Genomic DNA, 25,430 nt, shown 5'->3' with positions numbered 1-25,430 from the left:
ATCATTTTGACCCCAGAGGCATATCTTTTATCACAGCCTAAATGTGGTTTAGTCAATTCTTCAATTTTTTTCATGACTTTGTCAATCAACTTGTTCTTAATAAATTTAAATAATGGTTTAGTGTTTCTGTATAAATATGGACTTTTAACAAATTCAAATCCTTTGGAGTCATTTTGACCCCAGACAAAAGCACCTTTGATAAATAGGATGTTTATTTCAAATGCGGGTGTAGTGAAATGCTTGTGTTTCTCACTCCGACAGGGCAGTAATATCTAACAAGTAATATCTAACAATTTTACAACAAATACCCAATACACACAAATCTAAGTATTTGAATCTTGGTTTCTCTGTAGACATGGTCCATCCCACCAGAGGGTGGAGGGGCTCCTGTATCAGTGGTTTTGACCAGATAGACACCTGCAGACACACATTATTGCCAAAACTCTGCCAGCGGTAGAAAACTCTGCCAGCGGTATACAGTGCATTCATAATGTATTCAGACCCCTTTACCTTTTCCAATTTTTTTTTTACATTAGAGACTTATTCTAAAATTGAAGTTTTTTTCCCCCTCATCAAATCTTCACACAATACCCCAAAATGACATCACAATACCCCATAATGACAAACCAAAATCAAGTTTTTAGACATTTTTGCACATTTATTTATTTAAGTATTCAGACCCTTTACTATGAGACTCGAAATGGAGCTCAGATGCATCCTGATTCCATTGATCATCCTTGAGATGTTTCTCCAACTTGATTGGAGTCCACCTGTGGTAAATTCAATTGACTGGATATGATTTGGAAAGGCACACACCTGTCTATATAAGGTCCCACAGGTAACAGTGGATGTCAGAGCAAAAACCAAGCCATGAGGTCAAATAAATTATCCGTTGAGCTCTGAGACAGAAATGCGTCGAGGCACAGATCTGGGGAAGGGTACCAAAACATTTCTGCAGCATTGAAGGTCCCCAAGAACACAGTGGCCTCCATCCCACTAAACTGGAAGAAGTTTGGAACCACCAAGACTCTTCCAAGAGCTGGCCACCCGGCCAAACTGAGAAATCGGGGGAGAAGGGCCTTCATCAGGGAAGGGAACAAGAACACGTGCCTTTTACTGAGGAGTGGCTTCCGTCTGGCCACTCTACCACAAAGGCCTGATTGGTGGAGTGCTGCAGAGATGGTTGTCCTTCTGGAAGTTTCTCCCATCCCCACAGAGTAACTCTCGAGCTCTGTCAGAGTGACCATCGGGTTCTTGGTCACCTCCCTGACAAAGGCCCTTCTCACCCGATTGTGCAGTTTGGCCGGGTGGCCAGCTCTAGGAAGAGTCTTCCAAACGCCTTCCATTAAGAAATGATGGTGGCCACTGTGTTCTTGGGGACCAATGCTGCAGACATTTTTTGGCACCATTCCCCAGATCTGTGCCTCGACACAATCCTGTCTCGGAGCTCTAAGGACAAATTATTTGACCTCATTGCTTGGCGTTTGATCTGACATGCATTGTCAACTGTGGGACCTTATATAGACAGGTGTAATCATACACAATATGATGTCATGTGGCCTAAACAAAAACACATTCTCAGTCAAAAATACAAGTCAGAATACAGCCTTTCTATTCTCTCATTTGATTTCAGGTTCTCTGAATGTCCTTCCACTCAGAGCGAGCAGTGGTTGGACTTTTATTGTGTGTCCTCTTATGCTCCTTCAAGGCTACTTGACCAGGTAAAACTCTTTCCAGAATGGGAGCATTGGAAAGGGTTCTCTTCTGTATCCTCTCATGAGCTTTAAGGTCTGCCATTCATGAAAATCTATTTTTACACTGGGAGCAGAAAATGCTTTTCCCCTCTATGTATTCTCTCATGCCTTTTCAGGTTAGTTAACATGGTAAAACTCTTTTCACACTAGGAACATTGGTAAGGCTTTTCTCCTGTGTGTATCCTCTCATGAGCTTTCAGGTGCCCTATCTGAGTAAAACTCTTTCCACACTGGGAACATTGGAAAGGCTTTTCTCCTGTGTGTATCCTCTCATGAGCTTTCAGGTGCCCTATCTGAGTAAAACTCTTTCCACACTGGGAACATTGGAAAGGCTTTTCTCCTGTGTGTGTTCTCTCATGAGCTTGAAGGTCCGATAATTGAGTAAAACTCATTCCACAGCTGGAACAGTGATAAGGCTTTTCTCCTGTGTGTATTCTCTCATGCCTTTTCAGGTTAGCTAACACGGCAAAACTCTTTCCACACTGGGAGCATTGGTAAGGCTTTTCTCCTGTGTGTAGTCTCGCATGCTTTTTTAGGTTTCCTAACCAGCAAAAACTCTTTTCACAGTGGGAGCAGTGGTGTTGTCTCACTGGTTTGGGCGTCTCTGGGTCTGGTTCCCCTGAAGGACTCTTCCCGCTGTCAGAGTGAGAGTCTGGTTTCTCCCCTGCAAAAGACAAACAGAGTATCTTGTTAAACAGAAACCTGAATGAAACCTCCACATGATAAAATTGTCTTCATATGAGGTTTAATCTAGACTATATCCCTCAATAAAAGAGCAGAACTGGTCATCACAAAGTGGCTGTTGTGCTTTGTAGGCTGGGTAATTCCATTTGAATTCAATACATTTTTGACAGCATACCTTTTGATTTAAAAAAAGCTTTCCTTACATGTTTGACGATGGAAGAAGTGGTAAGAAAGTGACTTTTTGTAACTGAATGTAAAAACATTCATAAGATATACAGTACCAGTCAAAAGTTGACACACCTACTCATTCCAGGGGTTTTCTTTATATTTACTATTTTTTACATTGTAGAATAGTGAAGACATGAAATAACACATATGGAATGATGTAGTAACCAAAAAAGTGGTAAACAAATCAAAATATATTTTAGAATCTTCAAAGTTGCCACCCTTTGCCTTCATGACAGCTTTGCACACTCTTGGCATTCTCTCAACCAGATTCACCTGGAATGCTTTTCCAACAGTCTTGAAGGAGTTCCCACATATGCTGATCAATTGTTGGCTGTTTTTCCTTCACTCTGCGGTCCATTCATCCCAAACCATCTCAATTGGGTTGAGGTCGGGTGATTGTGGTGGCCAGGTCATCTGATGCAGCACTCCATCACCCTCCTTCTTGGTCAAATAGCCCTTACACAGCCTGGAGTTGTGTTGGGAGATCGTCCTGCTGAGAAAACAAATGATAGTCCCACTAAGCGCAAACCAGATGGGATGGTGTATCGCTTCAGAATGCTGTGATAGCCAGATAGGTGTGTGCCTTTCCAAATCATGTCCAATCAATTGAATTTACCACAGGTGGTCTCCAATCAAGTTGTAGAAACATCTCAAATCCAATTTTATTTGTCACATACACATGGTTAGCAGATGTTAATGCGAGTGTAGCGAAATGCTTGTGCTTCTAGTTCCGAAAATGCAGTAATAACCAACGAGTAATCTAGCTAACAATTCCAAAACTACTACCTTAAAGGGATAAAGACTATGTACATAAAGATATATGAATGAGTGATGGTACAGAGCGGCATATGCAAGATGCAGTAGATGGTATCGAGTACAGTATATACATATGAGATGAGTATGTAAACAATGTGGCATAGTTTAAAGTGGCTAGTGATACATGTATTACATAAAGATGCGGTAGATGATACAGAGTACAGTATATACGTATACATATGAGATAAATAATGTAGGGTATGTAAACATTATATTAAGTAGCATTATTTAAAGTGGCTAGTGATATATTTTACATCAATTCCCATCAATGCCCATTATTAAAGTGGCTGGAGTTGAGTCAGTGTGTTGGCAGCAGCCACTCAATGTTAGTGGTGGCTGTTTAACAGTCTGATGGCCTTGAGATAGAAGCTGCACTGACCTCGCCTTCTGGATGATAGCGGGATGAACAGGCAGTGGCTCGGGTGGTTGTAGTCCTTGATGATCTTTATGGCCTTCCTGTGACATCGGGTGGTGTAGGAGGGCAGGTAGTTTGCCCCCGGTGATGCGTTGTGCAGACCTCACTACCCTCTGGAGAGCCTTACTGTTGTGGGCGGAGCAGTTGCCGTACCACGAGGTGATACAGCCCGACAGGATGCTCTCGATTGTGCATCTGTAGAAGTTTGTGAGTGCTTTTGGTGACAAGCCGAATTTCTTCAGCCTCCTGAGGTTGAAGAGGCGCTGCTGCTCCTTCTTCACGATGCTGTCTGTGTGGGTGGACCAATTCAGTTTGTCTGTGATGTGTACGCCGAGGAACTTAAAACTTACTACCCTCTCCACTACTGTTCCATCGATGTGGATAGGGGGGTGTTCCCTCTGCTGTTTCCTGAAGTCCACAATCATCTCCTTAGTTTTGTTGACGTTGAGTGTGAGGTTATTTTCCTGACACCACACTCCGAGGGCCCTCACCTCCTCCCTGTAGGTCGTCTCGTCGTTGTTGGTAATCAAGCCTACCACTGTTGTGTCGTCCGCAAACTTGATGATTGAGTTGGAGGCGTGCGTGGCCACGCAGTTGTGGGTGAACAGGGAGTACAGGAGAGGGCTCAGAACGCACCCTTATGGGGCCCCAGTGTTGAGGATCAGTGGGTTGGAGATGTTGTTACCTACCCTCACCACCTGGGGGCGGCCCGTCAGGAAGTCCAGTTGCACAGGGCGGGGTCGAGACCCAGGGTCTCGAGCTTGATGACGAGTTTGGAGGGTACTATGGTGTTAAATGCTGAACTGTAGTCGATGAACAGCATTCTCACATAGGTATTCCTCTTGTCCAGATGGGTTAGGGCAGTGTGCAGTGTGGTTGAGACTGCGTCGTCTGTGGACCTATTTGGGTGGTAAGCAAATTGGAGATGGTCTAGGGTGTCAGGTAGGGTGGAGGTGATATGGTCCTTGACTAGTCTCTCAAAGCACTTCATGATGACGGAAGTGAGTGCTATGGGGTGGCTATTCCCCACGTCTGAGTGGCTATTCCCCACGTCTAGAGGCAGCGTTGCCAGAGTGGACCACAGACACAGATTTCAACACAGATCGGTTTTATCTGTTTACTTTCCTCAAATCAACAGTTACATGTGGAGAAAAGTCATCACACACTGCTAAGTCAACAACTTCCGGGTTGGAGCGAGCGGTCGCATTCGCACTTCGGTCCGCAGGTAGTATAACTGTTCATTACATTTCATTACATTTCATTATAGTACAACGGTTTGATTTGTCTAATCTTAGCAATTTCTTCTTAGCTAGCTACATAGCCGTCTTTGTATCAAAGATAATTGCGTAATTATCGTATTTCGTCGTCCTAACGTAGTCTACACTGCTATCTGCCCAGCAGCTAGCCAGCTAGCAAAAGTCCACCGTCTACCGAATAGCAGCACTGTAGAAACTATTACACTCAACTGAACGACTTGATTAGTGTAGTGTTAGCGAGCTACATAGTTGTCTTTGCTGTCTTCGTATCCAAGATAATTGTGTAGTTTAGAGTGTGTAGTCTTAGAGTGATTATCTTAATTTACCGAGGTTAGCTAGCCAGCTATTTGTCGTCCTTAACGTAGGAGACACTGCTAGCTAGCCAACAGCTAGCCAACGTCTACCGAATAGAACTTCCCACTCAACAACCCGGTCGCATTCCGCTTCACTCCACAGGTAGTATCACATTTTCATTTAATTTCATGACAGCACAACGGTTTGATTTGTTTGATCGTAGCTAGCTACATAGCTAGCTACATAGCCGTCTTTGTATCAAAGATAATTGTCTAGAGCGATTTTCTAGGTTAGCTAGCCAGCTATTGTCGTTCTTTTAACGCAACGTAACGTAATCAACACTGCTAGCTAGCCAGCTAGCCCCCGAATAGCAGCACTGTAGAAACTGTTACACTCAACGGAACGACTTGATTACTGTAGTGTCAACAACGCAGCCACTGCCAGCTAGCCTACAAAGTCAACAACGCAGCCACTGCCAGCTAGCCTACTTCAGCAGTACTGTATCATTTTAATCATTTTAGTCAATAAGATTCTTGCTACGTAAGCTTAACTTTCTGAACATTCGAGACGTGTAGTCCACTTGTCATTCCAATCTCCTTGCATTAGCGTAGCCTCTTCTGTAGCCTGTCAACTATGTGTCTGTCTATCCCTGTTCTCTCCTCTCTGCACAGACCATACAAACGCTCCACACCGCGTGGCCGCGGACACCCTAATCTGGTGGTCCCAGCGCGCACGACCCACGTGGAGTTCCAGGTCTCCGGTAGCCTCTGGAACTGCCGATCTGCGGCCAACAAGGCAGAGTTCATCTCAGCCTATGCCTCCCTCCAGTCCCTCGACTTCTTGGCACTGACGGAAACATGGATCACCACAGATAACACTGCTACTCCTACTGCTCTCTCTTCGTCCGCCCACGTGTTCTCGCACACCCCGAGAGCTTCTGGTCAGCGGGGTGATGGCACCGGGATCCTCATCTCTCCCAAGTGGTCATTCTCTCTTTCTCCCCTTACCCATCTGTCTATCGCCTCCTTTGAATTCCATTCCAGCCCTTTCAAGCTTAACATCCTTATCATTTATCGCCCTCCAGGTTCCCTCAGAGAGTTCATCAATGAGCTTGATGCCTTGATAAGCTCCTTTCCTGAGGACGGCTCACCTCTCACAGTTCTGGGCGACTTTAACCTCCCCACGTCTACCTTTGACTCATTCCTCTCTGCCTCCTTTCCACTCCTCTCCTCTTTTGACCTCACCCTCTCGCCTTCCCCCCCTACTCACAAGGCAGGCAATACGCTCGAGCTCATCTTTACTAGATGCTGTTCTTCCACTAACCTCATTGCAACTCCCCTCCAAGTCTCCGACCACTACCTTGTATCCTTTTCCCTCTCGCTCTCATCCAACACTTCCCACACTGCCCCTACTCGGATGGTATCGCGCCGTCCCAACCTTCGCTCTCTCCCCCCGCTACTCTTCCATCCTATCATCTCTTCCCTCTGCTCAAACCTTCTCCAACCTATCTCCTGATTCTGCCTCCTCAACCCTCCTCTCCTCCCTTTCTGCATCCTTTGACTCTCTATGTCCCCTATCCTCCAGGCCGACTCGGTCCTCCCCTCCCGCTCCGTGGCTCGACAACTCATTGCGAGCTCACAGAACAGGCCTCCGGGCAGCCGAGCGGAAATGGAGGAAAACTCACCTCCCTGCGGACCTGGCATCCTTTCACTCCCTCCTCTCTACATTTTCCTCCTCTGTCTCTGCTGCTAAAGCCACTTTCTACCACTCTAAATTCCAAGCATCTGCCTCTAACCCTAGGAAGCTCTTTGCCACCTTCTCCTCCCTCCTGAATCCTCCTCCCCCCTCTCTGCAGGTGACTTCGTCAACCATTTTGAAAAGAAGGTCGACGACATCCGATCCTCGTTTGCTAAGTCAAACGACACCGCTGGTTCTGCTCACACTGCCCTACCCTGTGCTCTGACCTCTTTCTCCCCTCTCTCTCCAGATGAAATCTCGCGTCTTGTGACGGCCGGCCGCCCAACAACCTGCCCGCTTGACCCTATCCCCTCCTCTCTTCTCCAGACCATTTCCGGAGACCTTCTCCCTTACCTCACCTCACTCATCAACTCATCCCTGACCGCTGGCTACGTCCCTTCCGTCTTCAAGAGAGCGAGAGTTGCACCCCTTCTGAAAAAACCTACACTCGATCCCTCCGATGTCAACAACTACAGACCAGTATCCCTTCTTTCTTTTCTCTCCAAAACTCTTGAACGTGCCGTCCTTGGCCAGCTCTCCCGCTATCTCTCTCAGAATGACCTTCTTGATCCAAATCAGTCAGGTTTCAAGACTAGTCATTCAACTGAGACTGCTCTTCTCTGTATCACGGAGGCGCTCCGCACTGCTAAAGCTAACTCTCTCTCCTCTGCTCTCATCCTTCTAGACCTATCGGCTGCCTTTGATACTGTGAACCATCAGATCCTCCTCTCCACCCTCTCCGAGTTGGGCATCTCCGGCGGGGCTCACGCTTGAATTGCGTCCTACCTGACAGGTCGCTCCTACCAGGTGGCGTGGCGAGAATCTGTCTCCTCACCACGCGCTCTCACCACTGGTGTCCCCCAGGGCTCTGTTCTAGGCCCTCTCCTATTCTCGCTTTACACCAAGTCACTTGGCTCTGTCATAACCTCACATGGTCTCTCCTATCATTGCTATGCAGACGACACACAATTAATCTTCTCCTTTCCCCCTTCTGATGACCAGGTGGCGAATCGCATTTCTGCATGTCTGGCAGACATATCAGTGTGGATGACGGATCACCACCTCAAGCTGAACCTCGGCAAGACGGAGCTGCTCTTCCTCCCGGGGAAGGACTGCCCGTTCCATGATCTCGCCATCACGGTTGACAACTCCATTGTGTCCTCCTCCCAGAGCGCTAAGAACCTTGGCGTGATCCAGGCACTTGTCATCCCCCGTCTGGACTACTGCAACTCGCTGTTGGCTGGGCTCCCTGCCTGTGCCATTAAACCCCTACAACTCATCCAGAACGCCGCAGCCCGTCTGGTGTTCAACCTTCCCAAGTTCTCTCACGTCACCCCGCTCCTCCGCTCTCTCCACTAGCTTCCAGTTGAAGCTCGCATCCGCTACAAGACCATGGTGCTTGCCTACGGAGCTGTGAGGGGAACGGCACCTCAGTACCTCCAGGCTCTGATCAGGCCCTACACCCAAACAAGGGCACTGCGTTCATCCACCTCTGGCCTGCTCGCCTCCCTACCACTGAGGAAGTACAGTTCCCGCTGCTCTGGCCCCCCAATGGTGGAACAAACTCCCTCACGACGCCAGGACAGCGGAGTCAATCACCACCTTCCGGAGACACCTGAAACCCCACCTCTTTAAGGAATACCTAGGATAGGATAAGTAATCCTTCTCACCCCCCCCCCTCCCCTAAAAGATTTAGATGCACTATTGTAAAGTGGCTGTTCCACTGGATGTCATAAGGTGAATGCACCAATTTGTAAGTCGCTCTGGATAAGAGCGTCTGCTAAATGACTTAAATGTAAATGTAATGTAATGGGGCGGTAGTCGTTCAGCTCAGTTACCTTAGCTTTCTTGGGAACAGGAACAATGGTGGCCCTCTTGAAGCATGTGGGAACAGCAGACTGGGATAGGGATTGATTAAATATGTCCGTAAACACACCAGCCAGCTGGTCTGCGCATGCTCTGAGGGCTCGGGCTGGGGATGCCGTCTAGGCCTGCAGCCTTGCGAGGGTTAACACGTTTAAATGTTTTACTCACCTCGGCTGCAGTGAAGGAGAGTCCGCATGTTTTGGTTGCGGGCCGTGTCAGTGGCACTGTATTGTCCTCAAAGCGGGCAAAAAAGTTATTTAGTCTGCCTGGGAGCAAGGCATCCTGGTCCATGACTGGGCTGGTTTTCTTTTTGTAATCTGTGATTGACTGTAGATCCTGCCACATACCTCCTGTGTCGGAGCCGTTGAATTGAGATTCTACTTTGTCTCTATACTGAAGCTTAGCTTGTTTGATTGCCTTGCGGAGGGAATAGTTACACTGTTTGTATTCGGTCATGTTTCCGGTCACCTTGCCCTGATTAAAAGCAGTGGCTTTCAGTTTCACGCGAATGCTGCCATCAATCCACGGTTTCTGGTTTGGGAATGTTTTAATCGTTGCTATGGGAACGACATCTTCAACGCACGTTCTAATGAACTCTCTCACCGAATCAGCGTATTCGTCAATGTTGTTGTTTGACGCAATACGAAACATATCCCAGTCCACGTGCTGGAAGCAGTCTTGGAGCGTGGAATCAGATTGGTCGGACCAGCATTGAACAGACCTCAGCGTGGGAGCTTCTTGTTTTAGCTCCTGTCTGTAGGCAGGGAGCAACAAAATGGAGTCGTGGTCAGCTTTTCCAAAAGGAGGGCGGGCCTTATATGCATCACGGAAGTTAGAATAGCAATGATCCAAGGTTTTACCAGCCCTGGTTGCGCAATCGATATACTGATACAATTTAGGGAGTCTTGTTTTCAGATTAGCCTTGTTAAAATCCCCACCTACAATGAATGCAGACTCAGGATGTGTGGATTACAGTTTGCAAAGAGTCAAATAAAGTTTGTTCAGAGCCATTGATGTGTCTGCTTGGGGGGGAATATATATACGGCTGTGATTATAATCGAAGAGAATTCCCTTGGTAGATAATGCGGTCGACATTTAATTGTGAGGAATTCTAAATCAGGTGAACAGAAGGATTTGAGTTCCTGTATGTTGTTGGGACCACACCACGTCTCGTTAACCATAAAGCATACGCCCCCGCCCCTCTTCTTACCAGAAAGATGTTTGGTTCTGTCGGCGCGATGCGTGGAGAAACCAGCTGGCTGCACCGACTCCGATAGCGTCTCTCGAGTGAGCCATGTTTCCGTGAAGCAAAGTACGTTACAGTCCCTGATGTCCCTCTGGAATGCTATCCTTGCTCGGATTTCATCAACCTTGTTGTCAAGAGACTGGACATTGGCGAGTAGTATGCTAGGGAGTGGCGCGCAATGTGCCCGTCTCCGGAGCCTGACCGGAAGACTGCTTCGTTTGCCTCTTTTACGACATCGTTGTTTTGGGTCGCAGGCTGGGATCCATTCCGTTGTCCTGGGTGGAAGGCAGAACACACGGATCCGCTCTGGGAAAGTCATATTCTTGGTCGTACTGATGGTGAGTTGACGCTGCTCTTATATTCAGTAATTCTTCTCGACTGTATGTAATGAAACCTAAGATGAGAAATAACACGTAAAAAAACTGCATAGTTTCCTAGGAACGCGAAGCGAGGCAGCCATCTCTGTCGGCGCCAGAAGGCGATGATCAATGGAAACAGTATGCACCTGAGCTCAATTTCAAGTCTCATAGTAAAAGGTTTGAATACTTATGTACATAATAATATTAAATAAGTAAATCATAAATAATAATGTTTTTTCTTATAATAAATTAAGCATTTTTTCTAAAAACCTATTTATGATTTTTCATTATGGGGTATTGTGTGTAGATTGATTAGGATTTTTATTTATTGTAGAGTAAGGCTGTAACATAAAATGTGGAAAGACTTTAGTGACATAAATAAGGGATTAAAGACCTCCCATTTTTTTATATATATATATATATATATATATATATATATATATATATATAGTGGGGCAAAAAAGTATTTAGTCAGCCACCAATTGTGCAAGTTCTCCCACTTAAAAAGATGAGAGAGGCCTGTAATTTTTTATCATAGGTACACTTCAACTATGACAGACAAAATGAGAAAAAAAATCCAGAAAATCACATTTTTGATACTCAAAATTAAATAGCAAAATTATCCTTGGTATAACCTTAAAACATTTCTCATTCCGTTGTCGTTGGAGTGAGGCCTAGCCTACTGGTGAAGGGGGTCTCATTCATATTGGGAAATTATTTGGCAATCCTTTATTTGGGGTAATTACATCATTTGGGAAAATGCATTTCAATTTATTTACCTGTTAGACCCACCACTACGTCATTTCTCTCCTGTTCTATTAGACCCACCACTATGTCATTTCTCTCCTGTTCTATTAGACCCACCACTATGTCATTTCTCTCCTGTTCTATTAGACCCACCACTATGTCATTTCTCTCCTGTTCTATTGGATCCACCACTATGTCATTTCTCTCCTGTTCTATTGGATCCACCACTATGTAATTTCTCTCCTGTTCTATTAGATCCACCACTATGTAATTTCTCTCCTGTTCCTATGGATCCACCACTATGTAATTTCTCTCCTGTTCTATTAGATCCACCACTATGTAATTTCTCTCCTGTTCTATTGGACCCACCACTATGTAATTTCTCTCCTGTTCTCTGTCAGATATGAACCTCTACCAGGTGGACTGTATAGAATGGTGTGTTCTAATAAAACACTATAGGAGTTGTCTCCAGATGCATATTCATGCCATGACGCTAGTAGCTTAGCATTTCTCTCCATTGAATAAAGGCGGTTGAAGTCAACAACCCTCATAGAATATAAACAAGATTACAATAATAAGATGAATCCACCAGTCCAAATAAAGAATAGGTGGGAGCAAGACAACCCACAGTGCCGCTTTGTGGACAATGACTCCCCTCGTTAGGACGGAGAGACATCTTTTCAGTATATACATAATCTTTGGTGTAGCCAACCCGACTCTCAAATGGCACTATTGGGGGACACGGTGTGTAGTAAATCATCACAACACAAAAATCACTACATGCCGTGCCCCCCAGTCTGCGGTCAGCAGATAGACCCTTCTCAAATATACATGTTAAGTCACTTTTTGGAAACGGAACGGAGAAAACAAGGGGTAGCTTGCTCTCTACGTCGTCTGATGATTCTAGACATATCAGTCATCATCCCAGGGCCCTCCGTTGAAGAGGTATTGACAAGCCAACTCCGAATATCCAAAGTTAAAAACACATTTAAGGCGGTACTTACTGGTGTTAATCAGATCTCCCCTCTCCAGCTCTTCATCTTCCAGTGTGACAGTAATCTCCCCTTCCTTCTTCACTCCAAAAACTGCATCATCATCTTTCTCTTCCTCCTCCTCTTTCACTCTGAACGAGTCTTCCTCTTCTTTCACTGAAACGTCTTCCTCTTCTTCTTTCACTGTAACAGCCCCACCTTCTACTTCTTGTTTAACTGTAACATCCTCCTCTTCCTTCTCCTCTTTCACGACAACGTTCAGCACCAGAGTTTCTTTCTCCGTCCAGCAGACCTCTTCTATAACAGGAGAGGAGTTTAGGGAGCTCATGGTCGGGGATGTTAACTAGCTATCTATCATTAGCGACTAGGCTAGTGCTAACTTAACCAGCCAGCTACTTTAGCTGAATAATACAAAATAACGTAATATTCAATTAAATAGTTTAACAAGTAGATACGACAGACGTGTGTCTAAAACACAGTATCTAATATACATCGAAAGCATATAAATAGCTTGAATATTTCGGCTATGTTGGCTAGCAAGCTTCTGAGGTGATTGACCAGCTGTTTCTAAAGAACCGTCCACTAGATTATACGTCACGCTGGCAGCGTCGCCTGAAAGACGCACATCGCCGTTTGCTGACTGGAGGGTAAACGCAGTTGAGGATCATATTTTATTTTCAGATAAAGTTCATTTTAAATGTATTTAAATTAACTTTTTTATTTTTTAAACTTTAGTTTACAGCGCATTCTGAAAGTATTCAGACCCCTTGACTGTTTCCACATTTTGTTACCTTACAGTCTTATTCTAAAATGGATTAAATAGAAAATGTTCCTCATCAATCTTCACACAATATTTTTATTTAACTAGGCAGAACAAATTCTTATTTACAATGACTGCCTACCCCGTCCAAACCTGAAAGATGCTGGCCCAATTGTGCGTCCCTATGGGACTCCCAATCACGGCCAGATATGATTCAGTGCCTTAGACCGTTGCGCCACTCGGGAGCCTGTAAAGCAAAGGTTACTGAACTAAATGACTATCGCCCCGTAGCATTTACTTCCGTCATCATGAAGTACTTTGAGAGACTAGTCAAGGATCATATCACCTCCACCTTACCTGTCACCCTAGACCCACTTCAATTTGCTTACCGCCCCAATAGATCCACAGACGATGCAATCACCATCACACTGCTCATCTGGACAAGAGGAATACCTGTGTAAGAATGCTGTTCATTGACTATAGCTCAGCATTCAACACCATAGTACCCTCCAAGCTCTTCATTAAGCTTGAGGCCCTGGGTCTGAACCCCGCCCTGTGTAACTGGGTCCTGGACTTCCTGACTTCCAACACCCCCAGGTGGTGATACCCACAAGGATGGGTGCTCAGCCCCCTCCTGTACTTCCTGTTCACCCATGACTGTGTGGCCACGCATGCCTCAATCATCAAGTTTGCAGACGACACAACAGTAGTAGGCCTGATTACCAGCAATGATGAGACAGCCTACAGGGCAGAAGTGAGGGCCCTGGGAGTGTGGTGCCAGGAAAATAACCTCTCACCAAACATCAACAAAACAAAGGAGATGATTGTGGACTTCAGGAAACAGCAGAAGGAGCACCCCCCTATCCACATCGATGGGACCGCAGTGGAGAAGGTGGAAAACTTCAGGTTCCTCAGTGTACACATTACTGACAAACTGAAATGGTCCACCAAACACAGACAGTGTGGTGTAGAAGGTGCAACAGCGACTCTTCAACCTCAGGAGGGGGTTTAGAGCATCCTGTCAGGCTGTATCACCGCCCGGTACGGCAACTGCACCACCCACAACTGCACCCCCCTGCAAACTCTGCAAACTACCTGCCCTCCAGGACATCTACAGGACCCGATGTCACAGGAAGGCCAAAAATATCATCAAGGACAACAACCACCCAAGCCACTGCCTGTTCACCCCGCTATCATACAGAAGGCGAGGTCAGTACAGGTACATCAAAGCCGGGACAGAGAGACTGAAAAACAGCTTCTATCTCAAGGCCATCAGACTGTTAAATAGCCATAAGTAGCACATTAGAGGCTGCTGCCTATATACATCGACTTGGAATCACTGGCCATTTTAAAACTAGTCACTAATAATGTTTACATATTTTGCATTACTCACCTGATATACTGTATTCTATTCTATTCTACTGTATCTTAGTCTATGTATTACTCATCTCATATGTATATACTGTATTCTATCCTATTCTACTGTGTCTTAGTCTATGCCGCTCTGACATTACTCCCCTACATTTGTATACATTTTTAATTCCATTCCTTTAGATGTGTGTATTGTTGTGAAGTTGTTCGATATTACTGCACTGTTGTCCTTGAGTGTCCCGGCCAGAGCCCGGACTTGAACCCGATCAAACATCTCTGGAGAGACATGAAAATAGCTGTGCAGCGACGCTCCCCATGCAAACTAACAGAGCTTGAGAGGATCTTCAGAGAAGAATGGGAGAAACTCCCTAAATACAGGTGTGCCAAGCTTGTAGCGACATACCCAAGAAGACTCAAGGCTGCAATCGCTGCCAAAAGTGTTTCAACAAAGTACTGCGTAAAGGGTCTGAACACTTATGTAAATGTTTTGGGCCGTTGTCATCACACTTCCATGATTAGTAAGAACTAGGGTAGATTTATAGGACTATTGTTTTTTATGATTCATACATACTTTCCTAACACTAAAATGTACCTAAATAATCTACAAGATCCGAGTATTTTTAAATCTACCAGTTGGAGACGGATGATGACTTTCTTTAATTGATAGATTAGATTCTAGAACTAGATTCTGTTCTCTTCATCTATTCTGTAGAGTCTGTTGACAACATTCTAATTAAAATGTATTCAACCGTATTTAAACGGGTTAAGATTAAATGTACTCTAAACCCTACTGAATGAAAACTTCAAGACAAAATATGTTGACCAACAATTGTGAGGGTTTTCAGCAAGACATGCAGAGTGTGTGTAGGCAAGGCATCGAGATCGGCCCCGGTCTCCTGGTAAAACACTGACACCTCCTCCTACTAAAACACAGACACCTCCTCCTACTAAAACACAGACACCTCCTCCTACTAAAACACAGACACCTCCTCATTCAGCATTTATGTTCTTTTTGAGAAATTGGCACTACTGTCTCTGGGTAAAAAACTACTTGTGGGTAAAAAAAAAAAATCTACCTGTCTATGAGAGGTTACATTTCTCCAGATACTCAACTAGTCTAAAGAAGGCCAGTTGTATTGCTTGTTTAATCCGAATGACAGTTTTCAGCTGTGCTAACATAATTGCAAAAGGGTTTTCTAATGATCAACTAGCTTTTTAAAATTACAAACTCCATTGGAACACAGGAGTGATGGTTGCTGATAATGGGCAACTGTACGCCTATGTAGATATTCCATACACAATCTGCCGTTTCCAGCTACAATAGTCATTTACAACATTAACAATGTCTAGACTGTATTTCGGATCAATTTGATGTTATTTTAATGGAAAAATTGCTTCCTTTTAAAAACAAGGTCATTTCTAAGTGAGCCCAACCTGTTGAAGAGTAGTGTACATCTACATCCTCCCATGTCGCTGAACCAATGAACAATAATTCCCTATTACAGGAAAAACACTATTTCCATTGATGAATAATTCCCTACTACAGGAAAAACACTATTTCCATTGATATAATTGACATAATCAAAACATAATATTTTTAAAACTATTTTTATCTGATTTTCGACATGATCATGTCTTGAGCTGAACAAAAAAAATGTTGACCTATGTTTAAAACATAAGTCAGAACACAGGCTCTCTATTCTCTCATGTGATTTCAGGTCCTCTGGGAAAATGTATTTTCACAATGAGAGCAGTGGTATGTCTTCTCCTTCTGTGTCTTAGTATGTTGGAAAGGCTTTTCTCCTGTGTGTGTTCTCTCATGCCTTTTCAAGCTCCCTAAACGAGTAAAACTCTTTTCACACCGGGAACATTGGTAAGGTTTTTCTCCTGAGTGTATTCGCTCATGCGCTTTCAGGCTCCCTTGATGGGTAAAACTCTTTTCGCAATTGGAACATTGGTAAGGCTTTTCTCCTGTGCGTATTCTCTCATGGGCCTTCAGGCTCACATACCACCTAAAATTCCTTCCACAGTGGGAACAGTGATAAGGCTTCTCTCCAGTGTGTCCCTTCTCATGTGTTTTCAGGCTCCCTAACTGATTAAAAATCTTTACACAGTAGGAACAGTGATAAGGCTTCTCTCCTGAGTGTATTCTCATGTGTATTTTCAGGTTCCCTAACCCAGTAAATATCTTTCCATACCGAGAGCAGTGGTAGGTCTTCCTATCTTCTGTGTGAATTTCTTCATGTTGTTTGTTTGTTTTAGGTACCGTAACTGGGTAAACCTCTTTCCACACTGGGAACATTGGAAACGCTTTTCTCTTGTGTGTCTCCTCTCATGCTCTTTTAGGTTCCCTAACTTGGTAAAACTCTTTCCACAGTGGGAGCAATTGTACGGGTTTTCTCCTGTATGCGTTCTCTCATGTACTTTCAGGTTCCTTAACCCCTTAAAACTCTTTCCACACTGGGAGCAGTGGTGTCGTCTCGCTGGTTTGGGTGTCTCTGGGTCTGGTTCCCCTGAAGGACTCTTCCCGCTGTCAGAGTGAGAGTCTTGTCGCTCTCCTACCAAAGACAAACAAGAGTATTTAGTTAAATACTAAACAGAGAACTGAATTAAACCTCCATAAAATTAAACTGTCTTCCTGCGAGGCTAGATTCCTCAATAACCTGAAGTCAGTTTTCAGAACATTCCATAATTTAAAACCAGTTAAGGATAGGCAGAATACTGCCCCCTTTGGCGGAATTGCGTACCCATAGTAAACTGAAAACAAATCTGTCCAAAATTGCAAATATATGCATATAATAATTATTATTGGATAGAAAACACTCTAAAGCTTCTAAAACCGTTTCAATTATGTCTGTAAGTATAGCAGAACTCACAGGGCAGGCAATCTCTCAAACTACTATCACATTGGGTGTGATTCAGACCCTGTCGGTGTGCCAGTTGAAAATTGGGTTTGATTCAGACCCTGTCAGTGTGCCAGGTGGACATTGGGTTTGATTCAGACCCTGTCAGTCTGCCAGGTGGACATTGCGTTTCATTCAGACCCTGCCAGTGTGCCAGATGGACATTAGGTTTGATTGAGACCCTGCCAGTGTACCAGGTGGACATTGGGTTTGATTCAGACCCTGCCAGTGTGCCAGATGGACATTAGGTTTGATTCAGACCCTGCCAGTGTGCCAGGTGGTCATTGGGTTTGATTCAGACCCTGCCAGTGTGCCAGGTGGACATTGGGTTTGATTCAGACCCTGCCAGTGTGCCAGGTGGGCATTGGGTTTGATTCAGACCCTGTCAGTGTGCCATGTGGACATTGGGTTTGAATCAGACCCTGCCAGTGTGCCAGGTGGACATTGGGTTTGATTCAGACCCTGCCAGTCTGCCAGGTGGACATTGGGTTTGACTCAGACCCTGCCAGTGTGCCAGGTGGACATTGGGTTTGATTCAGACCCTGTCAGTGTGCCATGTGGACATTGGGTTTGATTCAGACCCTGTCAGTGTGCCAGGTGGACATTGGGTTTGACTCAGACCCTGCCAGTGTGCCAGGTGGACATTGGGTTCGATTCAGACCCTGTCAGTGTGCCATGTGGACATTGGGATTGATTCAGACCCTGCCAGTCTGCCAGTTGGACATTGGGTTTGACTCAGACCCTGCCAGTCTGCCAGGTGGAGATTGGGTTTGATTCAGACCCTGCCAGCATGGCCAGAAATGTATTCCAAGGTCAGTAACTTATAACCACAGAACCACCACAGACCTTTCAAGCGTAACTAAAAACACCTAAGTATTAGATTTACTACCATGGTCTAGTATGTCACCGCCTCAGACACTGGGCAGGTGTGATGTGGTTAATGGAGATGGGAGTGTGTTCTAGTGGGTCTGAACTAGAGGTCGACCGATTAATCGGAATGGCCGATTAATTAGGGACGATTTCAAGTTTTCCTAATAATCGGAAATTGGTATTTTTGGGTGTCGATTTGCCGTTTTTTTCAAATGTTTTTTTAATTTTTTTATACCTTTATTTAATCTTTATTTAACTTGGCAAGTCAGTTAAGAACACATTCTTACTTTCAATGACGGCCTAGAAACGGTGGGTTAACTGCCTCGTTCAGGGGCAGAGCAACAGATTTTCACCTTGTCAGCTCGGGGGGATCCATTCTTGCAACCTTACAGTTAACTTGTCCAGCGCAATAACGACATGCCTCTCTCTCGTTGCACTCCACAAGGAGACTGCCTGTTATGCAAATGCAGTAAGCCAAGGTAAGGTGCTAGCTAGCATTAAACTTATCTTATAAAAAACAATCAATCATAATCACTAGTTAACTTCACATGGTTGCTGATATTACTAGATATTATCTAGCGTGTCCTGTGTTGCATATAATCTGACTGAGCATACAAGTATCTAAGTATCTGACTGAGCGGTGGTAGGCAGAAGCAGGCGCATAAACATTCATTCAAACAGCACTCTGGTGCGTTTTGCCAGCAGCGCTGCGTTGTGCATCAAGCATTGAGCTGTTTATGACTTCAAGCCTATCAACTCCCGAGATGAGGCTTGTGTAACCGAAGTGAAATGGCTGGCTAGTTAGCGCGCACTACTCGCTCTGAGCCTTGGGGTGGTTGTTTCCCTTGCTCTGTGTAGTGTCTTAACACTTAGTACTTATTTATGTAATAAGAAAGACTCTGAATACAAGCAATTGAACTGGAGCTTCACATTTACTCAAACTAGTTAGTACCAGAATAACATAGAACAATACTGCGCATGACCAAGGGTGCTCCATCCTTAAAGGGGACATCAGTAATTAACAGAACAAAACATTCCTTCTCTTATACGATCAGAGTTACTTTTACCAAACCACAACTGAAACATTTCCCAGAACTTGTTGTAGTTATTTTGCATCTTTTAATTTGAACTTGAACAGTTTGATTTTGTTTGTTTGTTTATAAGTCCAGTCTGTCTGGTGGACGGTGCCTTCGTTCTGGGTAGCGCCTTGGATTGTCTGGAGGCTCCTGAACATCCTCAGTGTGTGCTTGTTCCATTATAGCTTCTGCTATAGCAGCACCTTCATCAACACGTTCCCTTCTTTCAGCCTGGGGTCTCTCTACTGCCCCACTGTCCTCTACAGTTCCCTGTGTGTCACTCTCAGGAGCTCTCTGTGCCTGTTCTCTCTCGATTGTTGTGCTGTTTTCCGTGGAATGCATTTGGTTAATGTGACGCTGCCACATTATGTCTGGGCCCCGTTTGTGTGTGTACGGTCCCTCTTGTCCATTTCCCTCCCCTTCTGTAGTCTCGCACCATCACTTCCTGTCCTGTTTGGAGATGGCGCTCCCGGCCACCGGAGAGCATCTTGGCTTGTTTGTTCAGCACTTCATTACGCCTGTTTGGCTTCATGTGATGTCCAGCTGTGTGCGGAGAGGCCTCCCGAACATCAGTGCGGCTGGGCGGCTGGGCTTTCATTTGTCGTGGGGTGTTTCGGTAGGAGGTGTGACAAGAGATGAAAAGAATCTGCCCACTCCATCAAGCAATGGGGACAACAACACAGGGCATTCACGGGACCTCATGGAACCATGGACCGCACCTGCAGAAACTGGACAACGGGGGGAAGCAGAGGAGATACCTATCATAGACTTCTCCCAGCTGACGCTCGACATACCTCCTACGCCACCTCCAGTGGTAGAAACAACCAGCTGGTATGATTGAGTAGAATCAGCCAACAGTAACACGGAAGCAGCAATGTGAGAGTCAGTAGTGCATGACCTTAAAGGGTAATAATAGGAAGCTTCCGTTTAACACACAGGCCTAAGATTATGTAGGTCTACAGCCCCAGTGGGAACTTCCCCTTTAAAAATATATATAAAGAGAACAGAGATCATAAGACAGTATGATCCTCGTTAACATATGAGACAGACTTCATATGGAGAATCATCACAGGTAAATTTACTATTGCACTATACTCTTTTTGTTAGATTATAACAATATTAGAAAATGTGATTATTTTGTCTATGTACTTATTGGATCACTATCTGAATATACTTGGTTGAATTTGGTGACCCCGAGACTGAGTCTACGAAAAACAGAGGTCTAAACACCTCTTGAATACAGACAAAGTGGCGGTCACTCAGTGAGACATCAGGTACAGATGTGATTGGCAATACAAGGAAACAGCAAAATACCAGTTACAATATATTGAGTCCATACACAGAGTTGTAAGTGTATTAAGATACTGGAATTCGGAATCTAGCGTCATAGCTGCGAGAATACCGATTACGGGAAAGTGACCAAGGGGCTGAGCATTTAAGGTAATTTAACTATTTTTGCTATTTAGTCAATATTGTTAGAAGTGTTAACGCATTTAAAGTTTTGCAATATTATCTGGCATAGCATTAAGGATTGATTGAGCATTATTGTTGTATTGAGAAACTGTAGAACCATTGAATTGTAATGATGTGTATAAGACAAAAAACAGAGTGACTTAATAAAAGCTTGAAACTTTGACAACTAGGCCAGATTAACGATCTGGAGAGCAAACGCCTTTGACACTCTCACTGAACAGAAAGTGACCCTGGTTATAGGTTAAAGTGATTGCACTAAAGAATATTTCATTGTGTGGACAATAATATATTTTTAAGAGAGTCAAAACATATACCAATACTAGTTTCCGAGTGACTACTAGCTGACGAGCATAATAACTACTAAGAGTTGTTATTAGGTATTGATATATACATAGGTAAAGATAACTGGAGGGTAAGGAAATATAGGAGGAATCCATAACGCTTAAGAATATTTTAATAGGAGTATATCTATCCAAGGCCTCATACTAGACCGGAAAATAAGGGAGTGACAACGTGAACGAAGGAACAAACCCAACTCACGTGAAGGGCCATTACGAATAAATAGAAGGGTTGGTAGGGCCGCACGGCAAGGCCCTTGTTACACCGAAGTAACTAAAGTCCCAAAGTACTCTGCCCAGCCAGAGGACGGGGTAGAGGCTTTTGCTGCAGGCATTGGGCAAAAGTCAGCACCGTGACAGAGGCCAGGAACTTGGCCAGTTTTGTTTGCAAAGTCCCTTCGTCTCGTTTTGCTGCACGGAGTCCTTGCTGTACCTCAAAACCCCCTCTAACTGGCTGAAGAAGAGTGACAAATGTGTTGAAGGATTTCTGAACCACTTCTACCAAGAGAAAATAACCAAGCCAGAAATTGGTGTACAGTCTCAGATCTAAGCTATCAACTGCTTTTCTTTCATGTTTCTCTCATACTGTGAGAGTCCACTTGGAGTGATCATTGAGAAAGATCTGTTCTAACATTTTCTTATGATGCTGGCATATTGGTTGACGAATGGACAAGACATGAGTGGTAAAGATGAGACATTGAAATTGGGACATTATCATGGGCCGTCCACTTTGAACTGTAAAGCTATCTGAAGAAGAACGAAAGAGATGCCAGAAGAATCAGTGCCTGAGAGGGTTGGTCAACTGTGCCATTAAATTGTTTTAATTTAGATTAAGAATGCATTGAGATACTGATCTGTATTATAATCATGATTAAAAAAGTTAATAGTAGAATGATGGACTAATTAGACTGAATGTAAGTAAATCTGCTAATATTGATGTGTGTTAAATTGAGGTTTTTACTTTGTGTGATAAGACATTTGAATCACTGAGGAATGCTATTCTAAATATTGGTTGGATAAATAGTTGGGTTGTTACTTATGATTTGGAATAGGAATGATTTCCCTGACCTATTCTCTATTCCTGAGTATATTTCTGAGCATGAGGACTTAGAGGGATGTCTGTCCTATATGTTGTGAGGAGGCCTGTGTTTAGACACTGGTTCTCATGTAACTTAGGGAGCATTTATAAATATTGGTTATGTTTTTATTTTCCTCAAATGGATTATTCTGTGTTATTAAACATGTGCACGTTTGTCTTGTAGAATAACGGTTGTAAACTTTGTTTCAGAAGGGAGAAAGCTTATATGTAAGCTAAGGTATTTGACATTGAGGGGATTTTAATTTTTATTTCCTTTTAAATATTGAGTTTGTAATTAATATTCTGATTCTTTGGAAGGGACAATGTCCCTGAGAGGGGAATGTTGGGGAATAATTAGAATTAGTTTGTAACATAGATAAGATGTTTTATATTCATCATATGTTTGTAAGTTACTTCTCATCAGAATGTTTATTTTTGTATAATACTGTGGCGGGGTTGCAGTTATCTGGTCTCTGTCAGGACTAAGTTGCTTGGGCCGCAGAGAGGGGAGAGGTCAAGCGTGTATCTCTTGGCTCCACAATGTCTGAGTGCCAGTCAATGTGTCTCTGTGATCTTGTCAAGGAGGGGTGGATTTGATATATGCCTGTTGATATAAGGATTTGTTTATGGTTCTGAATTTGAGAAAAGGACATAGTTTAGAAGACAGCTGAACGATAAATTATGGCCAATGCTGTCTGGCTATGTGTGTCTTTGCTATAAAGGATCTCAGTTGCAATGTGGAGGGGACTCTCAGAGAATTCATTTATAGACACTGAATTGATCTGAGAGTCACAGGGTTGTGATAGAGCTCATATAATTAAAGATGGACTTTGTGATAAACTCTGACTTGTGTGTGGTTTGCTCTCATGATTTGGTAAATACAGGAAATTTCCACGACAGGCCACTTTTGTTCGTTGTAATCAGTATGACCTACAGGAACTGATGGAAGAGGTATAAAAAAATGTATAATGGCACTTACACATGCAATGAAACTACGCATTATTTTTTTTTTTCCGCACTTCAATGCTAAAATTAAGCTGGTTAGCAGAGAATGGTTTCGATCCATCGACCTCTGGGTTATGGGCCCAGCACGCTTCCGCTGCGCCACTCTGCTTTCAGCCACTTCAGAAAAGACTACAACTCACAATCCATGGCTTAGGAGGCCAGTGTATTAGACCACTTTTGTTCTTTGTAATCAGTATGACCGAAACAAAATGATGGAAGACGTATAATTTTTTTTATAATGGCACTTACACATGCAATAAAACTACGCATTTAAAAAAAAAAAGTTTGCACTTCAATGATAGCTGGTTAGCAGGGAATGGTTTCGATCCATCGACCTCTGGGTTATGGGTCCAGCACGCTTCCGCTGCGCCACTCTGCTTTCAGCCAGTTCAGAAAAGACTAGAACTCACAGTCCATGGAATAGGAGGCCAGTGTCAGCCACTTTTGTTTTTGTAATCAGTACGACCTATACGAACTGATGGAAGAGGTATAAAAATGTTTTTTTTTATGGCAATTACACATGCAATGAATCTACGCATTAAAAAAACAAAATCGCACTTCAATGCTAAAAATGAACTGGTTAGCAGAGAATGGTTTCGATCCATTGACCTCCGGGTTATTGGCCCAGCACGCCTCCACTTAGCCACTCTGCTTTCAGCCATTTCAGAAAAGACTATAACTCACAATCCATGGCTTAGGAGGCCAGTGTCTTAAGCCACTTTTGTTCTTTGTAGTATGACCTATACGAACTGATGGAAGAGGTATAAAAAAATGTATAATGGCAATTACACATGCAATAAAAATACGCAGTTTTTTATTTTTGTTAGCACTTCAATGCTAAAAACAAGATGGGCAACAGAGAATGGTTTTGATCCATCGACCGCTGGGTTATGGGCCCAGCACACTTCCGCTGTGCCACTCTGCGTTCAGCCATTTCAGAAAAGACTAGAACTCACAATCCATGGCTCAGGAGGCCAGTGTCTGAGGCCACTTTTGTTCTTTCTAATCAGTATGACCTATATGAACTGATGAAAGAGGTAAAAAACATTTTATAATGGCAATTACACATGCAATGAAACTATGCATTTAAAAAAGAAAATTGTTTGCACTTCAATGCTCAAATTTAAATGGTTAGCAGAGAATGGTTTCGATATATTGACCTCTGGGTTATGGGTCAAACACGCTTCGGCTGCGAAAATCTGCTATCAGCCACCCCAGATGTGACTTGAACCCAAAATTCCTGGCTTAGGAGGAGAGTGCCTTATCCATTAGGACATTGGGGAACTGTCTATCTTTCACAACCATTACGAACTGATAGAAGCAGTAAAAACAATGTCTAATGAATGGCACTGACACGTGCCCATGAAATTACGCTTTCTTTTATCTGTTTGCATTTCATTTTTAAAAATAGACTGATTAGCAGAGGATGGTTTTGATCCATCCACCGCAGGGTTATGGGCCCAGCACGCTTCCGCTGCGCCACTCTGCTTTCAGCCATTTCAGAAAAGACTAAAACTCACAATCCATGGCTCAGGAGGCCAGTGTCTTAGGCCACTTTTGTTCTTTGTAATCAGTATGACCTATACAAACTGATGAAAGAGGTATAAAAAAAATGTATAATGGCAATTACACATGCAATAAAACAATGCATTTAAAAAAAATTGTACGCACTTAAATGATAAAAATAAGCTGGTTAACAGAGAATGTTTTCGATCCATCGACATCTTGGTTATGGGCCCAGCACGTTTTCGCTGCGCCACTCTGCTTTTGTGACAGGTTAAAGGAAATATTCATAGCCTGTTATACATTAAAAGTATTAGTAAGTTCATAGTATGTGAGGATCTTAAAACATCTAAGGTTAAAAAGACGCATTCAGTATTAGTTGATAGAGATTGATAACATTCATATAATTGTGTTAAAGTTCAAATCTGTCAAAGGGTACGAATTGTGAGAGTAATGTGTAAACGTTATATTGATTACTTTATTTTGTGGTGCCTAAAAGTGTTAATCTGTGATCTACGAAATGCTCTTAATCTATGAGCCGGAGATCGATTGCTCTGGTCTCCACCCATATTCCTGGGGAAAATCGCGGTCTCTTCTCATTACACTAAAAGTTGAATTGAGAATACAACACCTTATCACTCTCGTGATTATTTCTCCCC

At 43.7% G+C, this 25,430-nt stretch overlaps 2 protein-coding genes across 5 annotated transcripts in view; both read right to left on the bottom strand.

Moving 5' to 3' along the window:
- Positions 1-25,430, bottom strand: part of LOC118370090 (zinc finger protein 501-like) — a 311,132-nt gene that overhangs the window by 243,045 nt on the left and 42,657 nt on the right. The window lies entirely within an intron of this gene.
- Positions 7-12,965, bottom strand: LOC118370086 (zinc finger protein 239-like). Of its 3 annotated transcripts, XM_052498883.1 has the most exons (3): positions 12,407-12,965; positions 2,345-2,418; positions 7-770 (listed from the first exon to the last, which is right to left on the bottom strand). In XM_052498883.1, exons 1-3 carry the CDS (start codon positions 12,720-12,722, stop codon positions 732-734), a joined length of 429 nt encoding a protein of 142 aa, XP_052354843.1. In that variant the 5' UTR covers positions 12,723-12,965; the 3' UTR covers positions 7-731. The 3 variants fall into 3 exon arrangements, with proteins under 3 accessions (XP_052354843.1, XP_035610773.1, XP_052354844.1); XM_035754880.2 differs by having other exon boundaries at positions 7-2,418; XM_052498884.1 differs by lacking the exons at positions 7-770; positions 2,345-2,418 and adding an exon at positions 2,725-3,159.

Source organism: Oncorhynchus keta, chromosome 37 (genome assembly GCF_023373465.1).
Source record: "Oncorhynchus keta strain PuntledgeMale-10-30-2019 chromosome 37, Oket_V2, whole genome shotgun sequence".
In the NCBI taxonomy this organism is placed as follows: Eukaryota; Metazoa; Chordata; class Actinopteri; order Salmoniformes; family Salmonidae; genus Oncorhynchus; species Oncorhynchus keta.
This window is presented reverse-complemented; position numbering and strand designations above follow the sequence as displayed.